This window comes from Rhineura floridana, chromosome 9 (assembly GCF_030035675.1).
Source record: "Rhineura floridana isolate rRhiFlo1 chromosome 9, rRhiFlo1.hap2, whole genome shotgun sequence".
Lineage (NCBI taxonomy): Eukaryota > Metazoa > Chordata > Lepidosauria > Squamata > Rhineuridae > Rhineura > Rhineura floridana.
Window position 1 is genome coordinate 92,421,358 of NC_084488.1, and position 19,003 is coordinate 92,440,360.

Sequence of the window (19,003 nt, forward strand, 5' to 3'; positions counted from 1 at the left end):
GAGGAGGGCAACAAGGATGATCAGGGGACTGGAAACAGAGCCCTATGAGGAGAGATTGAATGAACTGGGCATGTTTAGCCTTGAGAAGAGAAGACTGAGGGGAGATATGATAGCACTCTTCAAGTACTTGAAAGGTTGCCACACAGAGGAGGGCCAGGATCTCTCCTCAATCACTCCAGAGAGCATGACATGGAATAATGGGCTCAAGTTACAGGAAGCCAGATTTCAGCTGAACATGAGGAGAAACTTCCTAACTGTTAGAGAGGTATGAGAATGGAACTAATTACCTAGGGATGAGTCAGCTCTCAAACACTGGGAGGCATTCAAGAGGCAGCTGGTCAGCCACCTGTCAGGTATGCTTTAAGATGGATTTCTCCATTGAGCAGGGGGTTGGACCTGATGGCCTTATACAATCCTTCCAACTCTACTATTCTATTATTTGAATTTAAGGGCAATATGTTGTTGTTATGTGCCTTCAAGTTGATTATGACTTATGGTGACCCTATGAATCAGTGACCTCCAAGAGCATCTGTCATGAACTACCCTGTTCAGATCTTCTAAGTTCAGGTCCTGGGCTTCCTTTATGGAATCAATCCATCTCTTGTTTGGTCTTCCTCTTTTTCTACTCACTTCTGTTTTTCCAAGCATTATGGTCTTTTCTAGTGAATCATGTCTTCTCATGATGTGTCCAAAGTATGATAACCACAGTTTCATCATTTTAGCTTCTAGTGACAGTTCTGGTTTAATTTGTTCTGACACACTATTATTTGTCTGTTTTGCAGTCCATGATATGCACAAAGCTCTCCTCCAACACCACATTTCAAATGAGTTGATTTTTCACTTATCCACTTTTTTCACTGTCCAACTTTCACATCCATACATAGATATTGGAAATACCATGGTCTGAATGATCCTGACTTTAGTGTTCAGTGATACATCTTTGCATTTGAGGACCTTTTCTAGTTCTCTCATAGCTGTCCTCCCCAGTTCCAGCCGTCTTCTGGTTTCTTGACTATTGTCTCCATTTGGGTTAATGACTGTGCCGAGGTAATGATAATCCTTGACAAGTTCCATGTCCTCATTGTCAACTTTAAAGTTATATAAATCTTCTGTTGTCTTCCTGACATTCAGCTGTAGTCCTGCTTTTGTGCTTTCCTCTTTAACTTCCTTCAACATTAGTTTCAAATCATTACTGGTTTCTGCTAGTAGTATGGTATTGTCTGCATATCTTAAATTATTGATATTTCTCCCTCCAATTTTCACATCCCCATCTTGGTCCAGTCCCGCTTTCCGTATGATATGTTCCGCATTAAACAAATAGGGTGATAAAATACACCCCGTCTCACACCCTTTCCGATTGGAAACCAATCAGTTTCTCCATATTCTGTCCTTATAGTAGCCTCTTGTCCAGAGTATGGTTGTGCATCAGGACAATCAGATGCTGTGGGACTCCCATTTCTTTTAAAGCATTCCACAGTTTTTCATCTACACAATCAAAGGCTTTGCTGTAATCCATAAAGCACAAGATGATTTTCTTCTGAAATTCCTTGGTCTGTTCCATTATCCAACATATGTTTGCGATATGATCTCTGGTGACTCTTCCCTTTGCAAATCCAGCTTGGACGTCTGGCATTTCTCGCTCCATATACGGTAAGAGCCTTTGTTGTAGAATCTTGAGCAATACTTTACTTGCATGGGATATTACGGCAATAGTTCGATAATTACTGCATTTTTTGAAATTAACTAAAAATCAGCCATGTTCACAGAGTGCCTGTAATCCTATTACTGACCTTGTCCCATACTCTGACCATCTTCTGCAGTTTAAAAAAATATGCATGGATGATTTTTAATTAATTTAAGAAATTTAACATGGAACTCAATGATAACATCGGTCATACTCACTAAGAAGCAACTGTCAATGTTCTAAAAGCCAAACTCACAGCCATTTGGCTTGGCTAATCAGGTGGCCACACCCACGCCAGCCATTTATTTCACTTTAGACAGTCATGGCTTCTCCCAAAGAATCCTGGGAAGTATAGTTTATGAAGGGTGCTGAGAGTTGTAAGGACGCTCCTATTCCCCTGAGAGAGCTCCAGCGGCCAGAGTTGTTTATCAGTCAGCCCCTCTTCTGGGGATTGTAGCTCTGTGAGGGGAACAGGGCATCTCCTAGCAACTCTCAGCACCCTTCACTAAGTATGCTTCCCAGGATTCTTTGGGGGAAGCCATGACTTTCTAAAATGAAATAAAGGTTTGGTGTGGATGTGGCCAGTGACAGTTTTGGTTTAAATTTGGGTGGGAGAACACATGTGCCTGCTGTAGAATAAAAAGGTGGGGGAAACCCTGAAAAACAATGATACTGTTCACAACATTTTCCTTTTGGAAAGGAAAGGGGCTTTCCCTCTGCCAAGTGCCCACCCACCCAATATCCTCCCCTTCCTCCCCTTCTCTCTCCCTTCACCCTCCTTCCCCCTCCCCCATATCAGTTTCACCTATGCTAGGCATGATTGTACAGGAGTAAATCCCACTGAACTCAAAAAGCATGCAAATGATCACACCTCCCCTCCCCTCCTCCTCCCTCCTATCCCCTCCCTTTTGCCCCTTCCTTCTCCCCTCCCTCCCCTTCCTCCCTCTCCCCCATGGTCAGTATTACCTATCCTAACCATAATTGCAGCAGAGTAAACCCCATTGAACTTGATAAACATGCAAATGATCAAGTCATTCTCAGCAAACTTGCACAGGATCCCATTTCTTACCTCCTGGATTAAAAACCACAGAAATTCACTAACAGACAAAAAACCTTACTGTTTAAGAATGTTCCCACCAGATCTTTTGGACCACAAGTCCCATCAGCAGCTGTCAAAGTCTAAAATGTCTGGAGGGCCCCAGGGTAGTGAAGGCTGGCTTGAGATAATATATGTGAAGCATTCTGTTAATGTTAAGTATTATTCTCATCAAGCCCCCAATTAAATAGAGATTTTCACTCCCACGATGTCCCTGTAATGATAAGCTGTCACCCGACTGCCATGTTCTCAGCCCAGCTTTTCCAAAGCCAACCCTGCAGATGGGCCTTCCACGTAACGAGTGCCCACCTGGGAAGTGCCAGCATGATGTCTGTCACAGATGCTGCGAGTTTGACGCGACCGTGCGCTATAGGAGTTGGAAGGGCCGCGGAAAAAGCCCTCTTCCGCGCGGATCTCCGTCTCTCCCTCCCTCCTTTTACCTTTCTTCTGGGTGACGATGTCCACGATGGGCACGCTGGGCCGGTCGCTGAAGACCTCGGCCTTGTTGACCAGGGCATCCCGCACGGCCTCGAAGTCGCTGAGCACGATGAAGGGGCGACTGCCCACGAAGAAGGTGAAGATGCTGCCGTAGATCTCTGCCGCATTGGTCAGCAGCAGATGGGCCGCGAGGGACCGGGGGGCACCGCCGCCGCCTTTGTACTTGCGGTGGAAGTGGCGTCTGTCGCCACTGTGTCGCCTGGGCAGCAGCAGGCTGGGCATCAGGGAGTAGGTGAGGTTGCCTAACAAAGGCCACGGCCTGGGACCCGGCGGGAGTCCCTGCAGCGGCCGACGGCGCAGCAGCCACCACAGCCCCAGCAGGAGTCCGGCGGCTGCCAGCAGCGCCGAGCTAACGGGATGCTGCATTAGAACGGGCCGCCAGTCCAAAGCCGCCGCCGCCGCCATCCTTGTCCGTGTGCAAAACGGATCCACTGTTCGGTCTCCCCCTGGATTCTCCGCGGCAGTTACATCCTCTTCGCGGCTCCCGTTGACTGAAGCCTCCGGGGACCACACCTCCTCCTCTTCTGGTTGGCAGCCCGCGGGGAGAGGAGGAGCAATCAGAACGCGGATCTCAGCTCAGAGCGCTGGGAAGAGGGCGAACTCCCCCGAGGCGTGGCGTCACACTTGCCTCGGCTCTCCACACTTGCCTCGCCCCCTCCCCCAATCACGACACTGAAGTTGGTTCCTAGTTCCCAGTTCCCAGTTCCTTATTTGCTTGAAAGTTCAAAACACTAAAACACAAGAAAAGTTGACAGCTACAACAACTTCAAGCTAAACTTAACATGTCTCTGAACCCCAAAATATATGTTGGGGTACCCTGTATGATATATCACTGTGATCGGGGGACCCTCCCCATCAAGAATAACAATACATTTATGCAATCAAAATCATCAGGCTTCTGATATTATCATAACTACATAATGATATAAAATTATAAAAAATAAGTAACTGGGGGTGCCCACCCCAATATCTGCTCTGGGCTAGGACAAATCATATACCTCAGAAAGGGGGAGGGTGTCCTCTGCAAGAAGCCAGTGCATCCCTTCTGGCCCAGAGCTCCTGGGCACCGGGCATGCACGGGTGCATCAATGCAAAACCAAAAGGGACAAAAACACGTAGAAAGAAATAAGTAACTAGGGATACCCACCCCAAAATCTGCTTTGGGCCAGGGCAAATCATATACCCCAGGAAAGGGGAGGGTATACTCTAAGAGATGCCACTGCATCCCGCCTGGCCCAGAGCTTCTGCTGGGCGAGGGCACAGAGGAGGACATCTATGCAAAATCAAAGCAGAGAAAAACATACAGGAAAAAATAAGTAACTGAGGGTGCCCACCCCAAAATCTGCTCTGGCCCAGGACAAATCATACACCCCATGAAAGGGGAGGGTGTCCTCTACGAGATGCCACTGCATCCCGCCTGGCCCAGAGCTTCTGTTGGGCACAGGGCACGGATGAAGGCATCTATGCAAATCAAAGCAGAGAAAAACATACAGGAAAAAATAAGTAACTGGGGGTGTTTGTGATGTCCCTGTATTTTAATATCTGTAAATATGGTAAGTGCGGGTTTATTAAGTGATATATGGTAACTGATTGAGTAAGAGGGGGGAGTACATGGGCTAGAATGCTGGAGAATGTTGGATGATGATTAGCTGAGTGTTTGAATGGCTGAAGGTATAAATGAGAGGATGACAGTTGAGTGGGGAGGGAGTTGTTGGCGATTGGTTGTGGAGTGTGGATTGGAGTTGGTTGTGGGTTGGATTATATTTGGCTGGTATTTAGGCAGAATATATATGACTGGAAACATAAAGAATGACACTAAATGAAACCATACGCTTGTTGAACATTCCTAAAGTAATCTTGTTATTACCTGGGAGGGCAGGGTAATTACCAAGGCTGGAGGGAAACAGTATCAAATAAATGGTGGCAGCGGTGAAGGGAGATATTGTAACATTGTCAAGTATCCAGAGCAACCCAGGATTGTATGCTTTATAGACAAAGATACAAGGGGGTTGTGGACAGCAAGGGCACCCAGACACAAAGTAACAAGCCACAGGGAGACTAAGGTGAAGTCTCTAGCAGTATTGTTTACAGGGAGTGACTGGTGGTGCTGCCTAGCAGTGGGATCTTGTGAGATCTGTGCTAGAGCGTGTGAGAGAACAAATAAAAACCAGGATCCTGACTGGAGGGACCTGACAGGTGGAGGTCTGAGGTGGGGATCCTACCAGTGCCCACCCCAAAATCTGCTCTGGGCCAGGACAAATCATATACCTCAGAAAAGGGGAGGGTGTCATCTGCGAGATGCCAGTGCATCCCGTCCAGCCCAGAGCTTCTTCTGGGCACCGGGCATGCAAGGGTGCATCAATGCAAAATCAAAACGGACAAAAACACGCAGAAAAAAATAAGTAACTGGGGGTACCCGCCCCAATATCTGCTTTGGGCCAGGACAAATTATATACCCTTGGAAAGGGGAGGGTATCCTCTACGAGATGCCACTGCACCCCGCCTGGCCCAGAGCTTCTGCTGGGTGCAGGGCACAGAGGAGAGCATCTATGCAAAATCAAAGCAGAGAAAAACATACAGGAAAAAATAAGTAACTGGGGGTGCCCACCCCAAAATCTGCTCTGGGCCAGGACAAATCATACACCCCATGAAAGAGGAGGGTGTCCTCTATGAGATGCCTCTGCGTCCCACCTGGCCCAGAGCTTCTGTTGTGCGCAGGGCACAGATGAGGGCATCTATGTGAAAGCCTTTGCTGTATAGGGAAGAGGCATTTTCCTCTTCGTCTTTTGCAGAGAACAGAAGGTCTTCATCAAACATTTGCAGGGGCATCAAACATTTGCAGTTAGTGTAGTACCATATTACACGAATGAGGTGGCCAAGTGGTTTTTCTCTTTGTGACCAGTAGCACAGTATCAAATTAAAAAGTGCAGGGTCTCTTCATGATAGTCACAGCTATGCCCCTCCTTCTTTTTTTGCTGCTGGGTTGAGAATAAGATCCTTTTTAATGCCTTCTCCTATAACAATAGACATCCCTAGCTCAGTACTGACTGACAAGGTTTCAGATAATGCTCTCTCCCAGCCCTAATTGGAGATGCTGGGTACTGAATGTGGGGACTTTTGCATGCAAAGCATGTTCTCTGCCACTAAGCCATGACCCTCTTGTAAAAGTAAAGGCATTCTTGATGGTAATATAACATTTTAAATACACTGCTGAACTATTTCTGTTACTGCTGGTGCTAACTTGCACAGGATCCCATCTCTTACCTCCCGGATTAAAAAGCAGGGAAATTCACTAATAGGCAAAAAACCTTGCGGTTTAAGAATGTACCTATAGCCCACAGCTATTTCTATCAAACTTTAAAAAGCAGGGAAATTGGGCTATAGTGAATGCACCAGGGGAGCAGGAGACCTGAACTCCTCTCTGAGATATTAGACTGCCCTACAAATTTGTCAAAATGCAAACACCATTTGGGTTGGTCTTTCACAGTCCAATCCACTTCCTGTGCAGCTTGGAAGAATTTGGTAACATGTGCCTCTGAGCATATGGTGAGTGGTGGCAACACCTGCAATCAGCCCAAAGAATAGAAAGAAGACATGTGCTGTGCTGATCTTGTTTTAGCAGGGGAGGAAGCAACATTATTAAGACAGTTGATATAGATCAGATGGTCACTTTGAATATGTCTGATTTCCTTTGCAATTTTAGTGAAGTTTCCTATAGGAAATCATTTTCTTTTGTTTCTATTTCTGTGAATATGTGAAGTACAGCAACACTTCGCAAAATTTATACTAAAAAAACTCCAAACATAATAATGGCTCTGACTTCTGCAGAATAGTCTCCAGTAGACCTCAGGAGTGTGTCAATTTGGCCAAGATAAAACAGTGGGAGGTGAAATATATTCTAGCAAAATGCTAGGTGTGCTCTATGTTTTTAATTGACCGTGCCCACCTTGCCTTAAATGAAGAGGTTTAAACATAGCAGGATCAAAACATGCATCCTCTTTTTCCCAACAGCTAGAGTCATTGCTGAAGGAGCAACATATTGGAATCAGTCTAATTTTACATCAAACTACAGTTTCAGATTCCACTGTTAATGCACCCAAAATAGAAATAGAACATAACCTCCAATTTGAAACACAAAAGGCTGTCTTCACCATCATATGACACTGACCAATAAAAAGGCTTTGAAATTAGTAAAAATAAATTTGACACAGATTTCTGGGATGAATAATGAGGAAAATAAACTTTTCTAGTTTAGATTCTCTGTAGAAACAGTAATAACACAGAAAAGAAACAAAGTAAGAAGAACAGCAACAAACATACAAAAATATAATTCTCTATCTTTGGAGATGGCAGGTGTTGCCACCACTCACCACATGCTCAGAGGGACATGTTACTAAATTCTTACAAGCTACACAGGAAGTGGATTGGACTGTGAAAGACCAACCCAAATGGTGTTTGAATTTTGACAAATTTGTAGGGCAGTCCAATATCTCAGAGAGGAGTTCAGGTCTCCTGCTTCCCTGGTGCATTCACTATAGCTGCCCAATTTCCCTGCTTTTTAAAGTTTGATAGAAATAGCTGTGGGCTATAGGTACATTCTTAAACCGCAAGGTTTTTTGCCTATTAGTGAATTCTTTATAGGCACAAAGATGCAGGGGGGTTGTGGCCTGCAAGTGCACCGTGTCAGGATCCCTCCTGCTGCCACCACCTGTCAGGTCCCTCCAGTCAGGATCCTGGTTTTTATTTGTTCTCTCACTGGCTCTAGCACAGATCTTGCAAGATCCCACTGCTAGGCAGCACCACCAGCCACTCCCTATTTCACAATATTGCCTTGGGACTTTGCCTTAGTCTCCTTCTGGCTTATTGTTACTTTGTGTCTGGGTGCACTTGCAGGCCACAATCCCCCTGTATCTTTGTGCCAATAAAGCATACAGCCCTGGGTTGCTCTGGATACTTGATGATACACTATCTTTTCACCGCTGCCACCATTTGATACTGTTTCTCCACCTTGGTAAATACCCTGCCCACCCTTCTGGTCTGTGAAAGCCCCAGCGAAGGATCAGGCCTTTGGTAAACCAAGAAAATACTTATTTATAAACACCAGGAAATAACAAGATTACTTAAGGTATATTTAACAAGTGTATGATTTCATATATTGCATTACTCTTTATGTTTCTAGTCATATATAATCTGCCTCAATACCAGCCTAATACAATCCAACCCACAACCAACTCCAACCCACAACCAAATTCCAAACTCCACAAACTCCCCCTACAGAACCTCTCATTTATACCTTCAGCCACTCAAATGCTCAGCCAATCATCATACAGCATTCTAGCCCATGTACTCCCCCTCTCACTCTGCCTACTTACCTCATTTACTCTAATAAACCTGCACTTACCATATTTACAGTAATATACAGGGACATCACACACCCAGACACAAAGTAGCAATAAACCAGAAGGAGACTAAGGCACAGTCTCAAGGCAATATTGTTTGCAGGGAGTGTCTGGTGCTGCTGCCTAGCAGTGGGATCTTGAGAGATCTTTGCTAGAGCCAGTGAGAGAACCATTTTGAGAGCAGGACCCTGAGGTGGGACAAGGCGGTGACCACAGGCGGGATCCTAGCAGGTGGTGCCTGAGGTGGGATCCTGACGGGAAGGAGCCTGACAAGCGGTGGCAGCAGGTGGGATCCTGACAGTGCCCACCCCAAAATCTGCTCTGGGCTAGGACAAATCATATACCCCAGAACAGGGGACAGTGTCGTCTATGAGATGCCAGTGCATCCCATCCGGCCCAGAGCTTCTCCTGGGCACCGGGCACGAACGAGTGCATAAATACAAAATCAAAATGGACAAAAACATGCAGAAAAAAATAAGTAACTGGTGATACCCACCCCAAAATCTGCTCTGGGCCAGGACAAATCATATATCCCAAGAAAGGGGAGGGTATACTCTATAAGATGCCACTGCGTCCCACCTGGCCCAGAGCTTCTGCTGGGTGTAGGGCACAGAGGAGGGCATCTATGCAAAATCAAAGCAGAGAAAAACATACAGGAAAAATAAGTAACTGGGGGTGCCCACCCCAAAATCTGCTCTGGGCCAGGACAAATCATACACCCCATGAAAGGGGAGGGTGTCCTCTATGAGATGCCACTGCGTCCCGCCTGGGCCAGATGACCTCATCCGTGCCCTGTGCCCAACAGAATGCCTCCAAACTCAGAGGAAAGCAATGGTAAACTGTCATGACCTTGCAACCCCCAGGGTTGCCAGGTACATGCTTCGGACCCAATTCTCCACCCTTGGTAATTGATCCGGAACCCAATTTCCCCTTGCCAAGGCTGTGCAAACCAACACCAACCCTGAAAGGTAGAAGATAGGCTGCCACCACCCCTTCTACTGGTTCACACTCTGAGTCAGGGGGACCCAGAGCCCAGATATAGGTATACCAAAGATTTCTAAGGACAAGAGCCAAACAGGCACCCCTCGTCCAGAAGCCCTCTGGTAAAACCAAAACACACTCTTGGTAGTTTGTGGCCAGTGGTCAAGGTGCCAGATTCAGAACCAAAGTTATTCTCGCTCAATGAACACACCAGGGTAAATAAGAAGTAGCTTTATTAATAAAATATAAGTGCACAATTAATAGAAGCAAAACAGTTCCTCAAAACCCACATCCAACCAGGTATTTAGGTGAGACATACAAGAGAGTTCAGACACAACCAAAATAACAAAACTGATTAACCTATTCTACTTACTTGAAGAGGTAGTTGTTGTAAATCTCATCTCTCCTCAGAGAGACATAAGTAGGGTAGTGAAGGCAGTGGAACCCCACTCAGGTAACCACCGTCCAGATGGAACCCAGGGGAACAAAAAACTATAGGTGTCACCCCCTATACTTAAGGAAAAAACCCTAGCAACAGGTCACAATGAATCAGCCAATCAGCGGGCTTCCTAATGAAGTAATTTTCCCGAAGCTTCTTCACTTTTCTCGCCTTAGCAGGCCCCCCTCCTTTTCTGATCTCAACTCTTCTCAGGCCCACTTCACCTTCAGCACCAGGCTCTCAACAGCTAACAGAGATAACCAGGTGCTGCTTCTCCAGCTCTTAATTAGTGGCAGCTGAGAAACGAAACTTAAAAGTTTTCCACTCACACAGAGGCCCATCTCCTCCCAAGATGAAATCCCCACAATTCTCTGCATCTGAGCCATGTTGCAAAAAAGCATTTTAAACCATTTTACAATTTCATGACATAAACCACCTCTGAATACCTCTTACCACGAAAAACCTATGAACAGAGTATCCAAAACGCAACATGAGATACTGCTGGAAGATGAGACCCCCCAAGTCAGAAGGCACTCACCGAGCTACTGGAGAAGAACAAAGGACAAGTACAAGTAGCGCTGTGACTAATGACACAGCTGAGTCAAAGCCGAAAGGAAGCCTAGAGGCTGATGCGCACAGATGCGAAAGGAGAGTCCAGAGTTGTACGACAATAGGAACATGGAATGTGAGAAACATGAACCAGGGAAAGTTAGAAATTGTCAAGCAAGAAATGGAACGCATCAACATTTCAATACTTGGCGTGAGTGAATTAAAATGGACGAGAATGGCACATTTTCAATAAGAAAACTACAAAGTATTTTATGCAGGAAATGAGAAATTAAGAAGAAACAGGGTTGCTTTAATAGTGAGAAGTGATGTAACAAACGCAATCAGAAGCTACAACACAAGTTGAGTGAGTGATATCAATGAGATTAAATGGGAAACCTATTACCATAACCATCATCCAAGTCTATGCTCCAACGGCAAATGCAGAAGAGGAACTGGAGAGATTTTACACAGATGTACAGGAGGAAATTGATCACACACCAAAACAAGATGTGCTGATAATCATGGGGGACTGGGATGCAAAAGCAGGGAACAGAGAAGAACTAGGAATTGTGGGGAAATGGGGCTTAGGAGACAGAAATGAAGCAGGAGAAAGACTTACAGAATTCTGTGAAGCCAATAATTTGTTTCTTCAAAAACATTTTTTGAACAACCAAAAAGAAGACTGTACACGTGGACATCACCAAATGGTCAATATAGGGATCAAATTGATTATGTAATTGGTAGTAGAAGATGGAGAAGTTCCATACTTTCTGCAAAAAAAAGACCAGGAGCAGACTGCGGTACAGACATGGACTGGTCGTATCGAAAATCAGAGTAAAGCTAAAGAAGAAGAACAAACCAATCATAATGCCAAAATACAATTTATATAACATCCCAGAAGAATATAAAGATCAAATAAGGAACAGATTTAAGGCTTTAAACTTAGTTGACAGAGAACCAGAAGAACTATGGAGTGAAGTCAGAGACATTATCAGGGAAGAATGCAAAAAGACAATACCTCTAGTTAAAAAGAGAGAAAGACCTCAATGGATGACTGAAGAAACTCTTAAAATGGTTAAAGAGAGAAGGAAAGCAAAAGCAAGAGGAGACAGAAGCATGGTCAGAACCCTAAATGCAACAATACAGTGACTAGTATGTAGGGACAAAGAGAACTATTATAATAGTTTCTATATAGAAATACAAGAGGACAACAAAAAGGGAAGAACAAGAGCCCTTTTCCAAAAGGTTAGAGAAATGAAAGGAAAATTTAAAGCAAGAGTAGGGATGTTGAATAATTAAGAGGGGAACACACTGACTGACCGAGATGAAATAAAAGGAAGATGGAAGCAATACACTGAAGAACTCTATAAAAGAGATGCCAGGATGAGAGATTCATTCATGGAGAAACCGTATGATGAAGAACCAGAAATTTTAGAATGTGAGGTGAAAGCTGCTCTTAAAATACTTGGAAGAAACAAATAACCAGGAATAGATGACATACCAATAGAGCTACTGCAAGCTACTGAGACTGAATCTGTCCAAATTTTGACAAAAATCTGTCAAGAAATATGGAAATCTAAACAATAGCCACAGACTGGAAGCATTCAATATATATCCCTATTCCAAAGAAAGGGGATCCCAGAGAATGCAGTAATCGAGCTATTGCCTTAATATCCCATGCAAGTAAAGAAATGCTCAAGATTCTACAACAAAGGCGCTTACCATATATGGAGCGAGAAATGCCAGATGTCCAAACTGGATTTAGAAAGGGAAGAAGCAACAGAGATCATATCGCAAACATACATTGGATAATGGAACAGAGCAAAGAATTTCAGAAGAAAATCACCCTGTGCTTTAGTAGATCATGAAAAACTATGGGATGCTTTAAAAGAAATGGGGGTGCCACAGCATCTGATTGTCCTGATGTGCAACCTATACTCTGGACAAGAGGCTACTGTAAGGACAGAATATGGAGAAACCGACTGGTTCCCAATCGGAAAGGGTGCAAGACAGGGGTGTATTGTATCACCCTGTTTGTTTAATCTATACACAGAAATATCATACGGAAAGCAGGATTGGACCAAGATGGAGGTGTGAAAATTGGAGGGAGAAATATCAATAATTTAAGATATGCAGACGATACCATACTACTAGCAGAAACCAGTAATGATTTGAAACAAATGCTGTTTAAAGAGGAAAGCACAACTACAGCTGAACGTCAAGAAGACTAAAGTAATGACAACAGAAGATTTATGTAACTTTAAACCTGACAATGTGGACATTGAACTTGTCAAGGATTATCAATACTTTGGCACAGTCATTAACTAAAATGCAGACAACAGTCAAGAAATCAGAAGAAGGCTAGGACTGGGGAGGGCAGCTATGAGAGAACTAGAAAAGGTTCTCAAATGCAAAGATGCATCACTGAACACCAAAGTCAGGATCATTCAGACCATGGTATTCCCGATCTCTACGTGTGAATGTGAAAGTTGGACAGTGAAAAAAGCGGATAAGAGAAATATCAACTCATTTGAAATGTGGTGTTGGAGGGGAACTTTGCACATACCATGGACCCCAAAAAAGACAAATAATTGGGTGTTAGAACAAATTAAACCAGAACTATCACTAGAAGCTAAAATGATGAAACTGAGGTTATCATACTTTGGACACATAATGAAAAGACATGATTCACTAGAAAAGACAATAATGCTGGGAAAAACAGAATGGAACAGAAAAAGAGGAAAGCCAAACAAGAGATGGATCGATTCCATAAAGGAAGCTACAGACCTTAACTTACAAGATCTGAACAGCGTGGTTCATGACAGATGCTTTTGGAGTCGGTGATTCATAGGGTCGCCGTAAGTCGTATTCGACTTGAAGGCACATAACAACAAGGGTTGCCCTAAGTCGTAATCGATTTAAAGGCACGTAACAACAAAATTATTAAACAACTGGGGAGTCAGAAGTTCTAATCTACCTCCCGCCCACGCCTCTGGCAGCACTCTACTCCGCAAGCGGACGAAAGAGAGCAAGGGTCTACAACACTAGAACGTCTTATACCTTGCAACGCCAGTAAACCAAGAAAACGAAGAAGAAGAGGAGGAACCTAGAGCGGCAAACCCGGAAGCACTGGCCATCCCATTCCTTCTCTCTATACGCCGGATCCGACTTGGCACCGCCCCCTTTTTTTCCTTCTCTAGCGTCAATTTGCTTGCTGGGCAGGCGCACGCAGAGAAGCCGCAGGAAGCGCTGGGCGGCGTGGCAGTAGGGGGAAACGGGAACGCGCTTCTGCGCGCGCTTCAGCCCTCCCTGCTTCGTTCTTGCTCCTCCCTTTCGGTCCCTTCTCGTCTTTTGCGCGTGCCCCACCTACTCCCCTCCTCTTCGTTTTACAAGCCGGGTTTGTGCGCAGCCTGGTCAGGAATCTCCACCAAATCGGCATCTTAAGCACACAGCATCCATCCTTCCTCTCTCTCTCTCTTCCTCCGTCCCTCCCCTCCGGGCTTTATATTTTCTCCTTCTTCTTCCGTACTGTGTCGAATTGTTGCGCTCGGGGCGCCTGTCTTGGCTGTGGCTTTCTTTCTTTCCTTCCTTCCTCTTCCAACCCCGCGGCTCCCCCACTCTCTGCAAATGGATTTACCCGCAAGCCAGTGCAAGAAAGTCAAGCTAAGCAACAAAGCGCAGAGTTGGGTAAAGCCTCTATGTGTGTGTGTGGGGGGGGGGTTGTGTCGCTCTCCGTTGTCGTTCTGGAAATAATGCATCCGGTGGGAGGAAGAAAGCCAAAAAAATGAAGATAAGAAAGAGGGAGAGATGTCTATTCAACATCTATATGAAGCCGCTGGGATCCATCATCAGGAGTTTTGGGCTGCAGTGTCACCAATATGCAGATGACACTCAGCTCTATCTCTCGTTTAAGTCCTCACCAGAGTTGGCTGTGGAGACCATGTCCAAGTGCCTGGAATCCGTGAGTGGTTGGATGGGAAGGAACAGGCTGAAACTAAACCCGGATAAGACCGAGGTGCTGCTTGTGGGAGACAAAGGAAGGTTGGGCCCTGTTGACCTGAGGTTTAATGGGGTTCAATTACCCCTGAAGGATCAGGTCCGCAGCCTTGGGGGTGTTCTTGATTCCAGGCTGTCCATGGAGGCTCAGATTTCGGCGGTGAGCCGGGCAGCCTGGTACCAATTACACCTCATACGTAGGCTGCAACCCTACCTTCCTGTTCATCAGCTCCCACTAGTAGTACATGCCTTGGTCACTTCTCGATTAGATTACTGCAATGTGCTCTACGTGGGGTTACCCTTGAAAACGGTCCGGAAACTTCAACTGGTACAGAATGCGGCGGCGCGTTTACTTACAAACAGTCATCGCCGTGATCATATTACGCCAGTATTATTCAATCTACACTGGCTTCCAGTAGTTTTCCGGGCCCAATTCAAGGTGTTGGTGTTAACCTTTAAATCCCTATACGGTTTCGGGCCAGTCTATCTGAAGGAGCATCTCCAGCATCACCAATTATGCCGCCCGACAACATCAGCCACGCAAGGCCTTCTCTCAGTCCCACCAACAACAGTGGCTGGGTTGGTGGGGACTAGGGAGAGGGCTTTCTCAGTGGCGGCCCCCGCTCTCTGGAATTCCCTCCCCTTCAATCTTCGGCATGCCCCTTCCCTGGATATTTTCCGCCGAGCATTAAAAACTTGGCTGTTTGGACAGGCCTTTGAGACCACCAAGATGGGCTAATTTACATACTGAATGCCCGTTGTTATGCACTGTATATGCTGTTTGTATTGTTGATTATATAATATTTTATTGTATCAATTGTATATTACTGTATTTTATTGTATTTATTGGAAATTGATGTGTACGTCGCCTAGAGCGGCTTTGGCCAGATAGGTGACTAAGAAATTAAATTTACATTTACATTTTACATTTACATTTCCTGTCTGTTGTTTCCTGTGGGGATGCGGCTCTGCTTCAGCAGCCTTGGTTTATGCTGCTGAGGGAGGGAGGCTCGACTGGGGCGAGCATCCTGGCTTGCTGTCGCCTCTCTCTAGGTTGCACAAGATAGGCAGGGTTGAGAAGGGTGTGGGTGAATACGAAGGCTTGCTTGTTCCGTTTGGGATACGAAGGCATACCAATAGATTTGCTACAAGTGACTGAGATGGAATCTGTTCAAATTTTGACAAAAAATTGTCAACAAATATGGAAAATAAAACAATGACCCACAGACTGCAAGCGTTCAATATATATCCCAATTCCAAAGAAAGGGGATCCCAGGGAATGCAGTATCAAACTATTATCGAACTATTGCCTTAATATCCCATGCAAGTAAAGTAATGCTCAAGATTCTACAGCAAAGGCTCTTACCATATATGGAGCGAGAAATGCCAGATGTCCAAGCTGGATTTAGAAAGGGAAGAGGCAACAGAGATCATACTGCAAACATACGTTGGATATTGGAACAGACCAATGAATCTCGGAAGAAAATCACCCTGTGCTTTATAGATTACAGCAAAGCCTTTGACTGTGTAGATCATGAAAAACTATGCAATGCTTTAAAAGAAATGGGGGTACCTCAGCACCTGATTGTCCTGATGCGCAACCTATACTCTCAACAAGAGGCTACTGTAAGGACAGAATATGGAGAAACCGATTGGTTCCCAATCAGAAAGAGTGTGAGACAGGGGTGTATTTTATCACCCTTTTCGTTTAATCTGTATGCAGAACATATCATACGAAAAGCAGGATTGGACCAAGATGAAGGAGGTGTGAAAACTGGAGGGAGAAATATAAATAATTAAAGATATGCAGACAATACCATACTACTAGCAGAAACCAGTAATGATTTGAAATGAATGCTTATGAAAATTAAAGAAGAAAACGCAAAAGCAGGACTACAGCTGAACATGAAAAAGACTAAAGTAATGGCGACAGAAAATTTATGTAACTTCAAAGTTGACAATGTGGACATTGAACTTGTCAAGGATTATCAATACCTCGCCACAGCCATTAACCCAAATGGAGACAATAGTCAAGAAATCAGAAGAAGGCTAGGACTGGGGAGGGCAGCTGTGAGAGAACTAGAAAAGGTCCTCAAATGCAAAGATGTATCACTGAACACTAAAGTCAGGATCATTCAGACCATGGTATTTCTGATCTCTATGTATGGATGTGAAAGTTGGACAGTGAAAAAAGCGGATAAGAGAAAAATCAACTCATTTGAAATGTGGTGTTGGAGGAGAGCTTTGTGCATACCATGGACAGTGAAAAAGACAAATAATTGGGTGTTAGAACAAATTAAACCAGAAATATCACTAGAAGCTACAATGATGTGAGGTTATCATACTTTGGACACATCATGAGAAGACAGGATTCACTAGAAAAGACCATAATGCTGGGAAAAACAGAAGGGAGTAGAAAAAGAGGAAGGCCAAACAAGAGATGGGTCGATTCCATAAAGGAAGCCACAGACCTGAACTTACAAGATCTGAACAGGGTGGTTCATGACAGATGCTATCAGAGGTCACTGATTCATAGGGTTGCCATAAGTCGTAATTGACTTGAAGGCACATAACAACAACATATTGTTGCAACCCACCCTGAGACCTACCAGTTAAGGGCAGGTGGTAATAATAACAATAAAATAATAATAACAATAATAACTATTATTATTATTTATTTATTTGATTTACATCCCACCCTTCCTCCCAGCAGGAGCCCAGAGCGCAAACAAAAGCACTAAAAACATTTAAAACATCATAAAAACAGACTTTAAAATACATTAAAACAAAGGATCTTTAAAAACTTTTTTAAAAGCTTTCAAGACATCTTTTTTTAAAAAGGTTAGGAGCATATTGTTTTAAAAAAAGGTTTAAAAACATATTAAAAACCAGTTCCACAACTGACACAGACTGGGATAAAGTCACAACTTAAAAGGCTTGTTCAAAGAGGAAGGTCTTCAATAGGCGCCGAAAGATAACAGAGATGGCGCCTGAGTAATATTGAAGGATAGGGAATTCCACAGGGTAGGTGCCACCACACTAAAGGTCCGTTTCCTATGTTGTACAGAACAGATCTCCTGATAAGATGGTATCTACAGGAGGCCCTCACCTGCAGAGCACAGTGATCGACTGGGTATATAAGGGATAAGACGGTCTTTCAGGTATCCTGGTCCCAAGCTTTGTACACCAAAACTAGAACCTTGAACTTGGCCTGGTAGCAAATGGGCAGTGGAGTGATATGTGGGCGATACCTGCCCCAGTCAGCAGTCTCGCCACCGCATTCTGCACCAGCTGCAGCTTCCTGACCAACCTCAATGGCAGCCCCACATAGAACGCATTACAGTAATTGTGCCTAGAGGTTACCAGAGCATGGACAACAGTGGTCAGCCTATCCCGGTCCAGAAACGGCCGCAGCTGTCTTACCAGCCGAAGCTGGTAAAAGGCACTTCTAGCCACTGAGGTCACCTGGGTCTCTAGGAACAAAGATGGATAAAGGAGCACCCCCAGACTACAGACCTGCTCTTTCACAGGGAGTACAACCCCATCCAAAGCAGGTAACTACCAATTATCTGAACTCGGAAACTACCAACCCACAATATATATACTGGTAAGTGCCTATGGTAAGCTGTATTTAGGGGCAGTGAGGGCAGCAAAAAAACAATATTTTGCTGCCACTATCGAATCATCAATCTGCCGGCCAGTGGAGTTCTTCAGAATTATCAGGGGGCTATTACACTCTGGCCCCAGGGACAGGGTAGAACCATCTGAGGCCCGCTGTAATGAATTTGCTAGGCACTTCCAGGATAAAATCTTTAGCATCTGCCAGGACTTAGACTCCAGTGTTATAGCAAGTGAAGCAAGCGAGGTATCCAGAGCACAGCCTTGTCCCGACTTCTTGGATGAGTTTCAGTTAATGCAGCTTGAGGACGTTGACAAGGTGCTTGGACAGGTTTGTGCAACCACTTCTGTGCTGGATCCTTGCCCTTCTTGGCTAATAAAAGCTAGCAGGAATGGAACAGCCAGCTGGGCCAGGGAAGTGATTAATGCCTCTCTGTGAGAGGGGGTGCTCCCTGGCTGCCTGAAAGAGGTAGTAGTGAGACCACTCCTGCAGAGACCCTCCCTGGACCCAGAAAATCTTAATAACTATAGGCCGGTAGCAAATGTTCCATTCCTGGGCAAGGTCCTGGAACGAGTGGTTGCGGGCCAGCTCCAGACACTCTTGGATGAGTCCAATTATCTGGATCCATTTCAGTCGGGTTTCAGGCCTGGTTTTGGCACGAAAACAGCCTTGGTCTCCCTGTATGATGACCTTTGTCGGGAGAGAGACGGGGAGTGTGACTCTGTTGATTCTCCTTGATCTC

The 19,003-nt window shown here is 44.9% G+C and overlaps 1 protein-coding gene across 3 annotated transcripts in view; it reads right to left on the bottom strand.

Moving 5' to 3' along the window:
- LOC133364562 (cytochrome P450 2U1) overlaps nt 1-10,292 on the bottom strand; it is a 31,767-nt gene extending 21,475 nt beyond the window's left edge. For 2 of the 3 annotated variants that reach the window (XM_061585439.1, XM_061585438.1), the window contains exon 1: nt 3,221-3,996. In XM_061585439.1, coding sequence (XP_061441423.1) covers nt 3,221-3,683 — 463 coding nt within the window. In that variant the 5' untranslated portion in view covers nt 3,684-3,996. Of the gene's footprint in view, nt 1-3,220; nt 3,997-10,031 lie in introns of those variants that run through there. The other variant, XM_061585440.1, reaches the window with a different exon arrangement.
- Between the last annotated feature and the right edge of the window lie 8,711 nt (nt 10,293-19,003).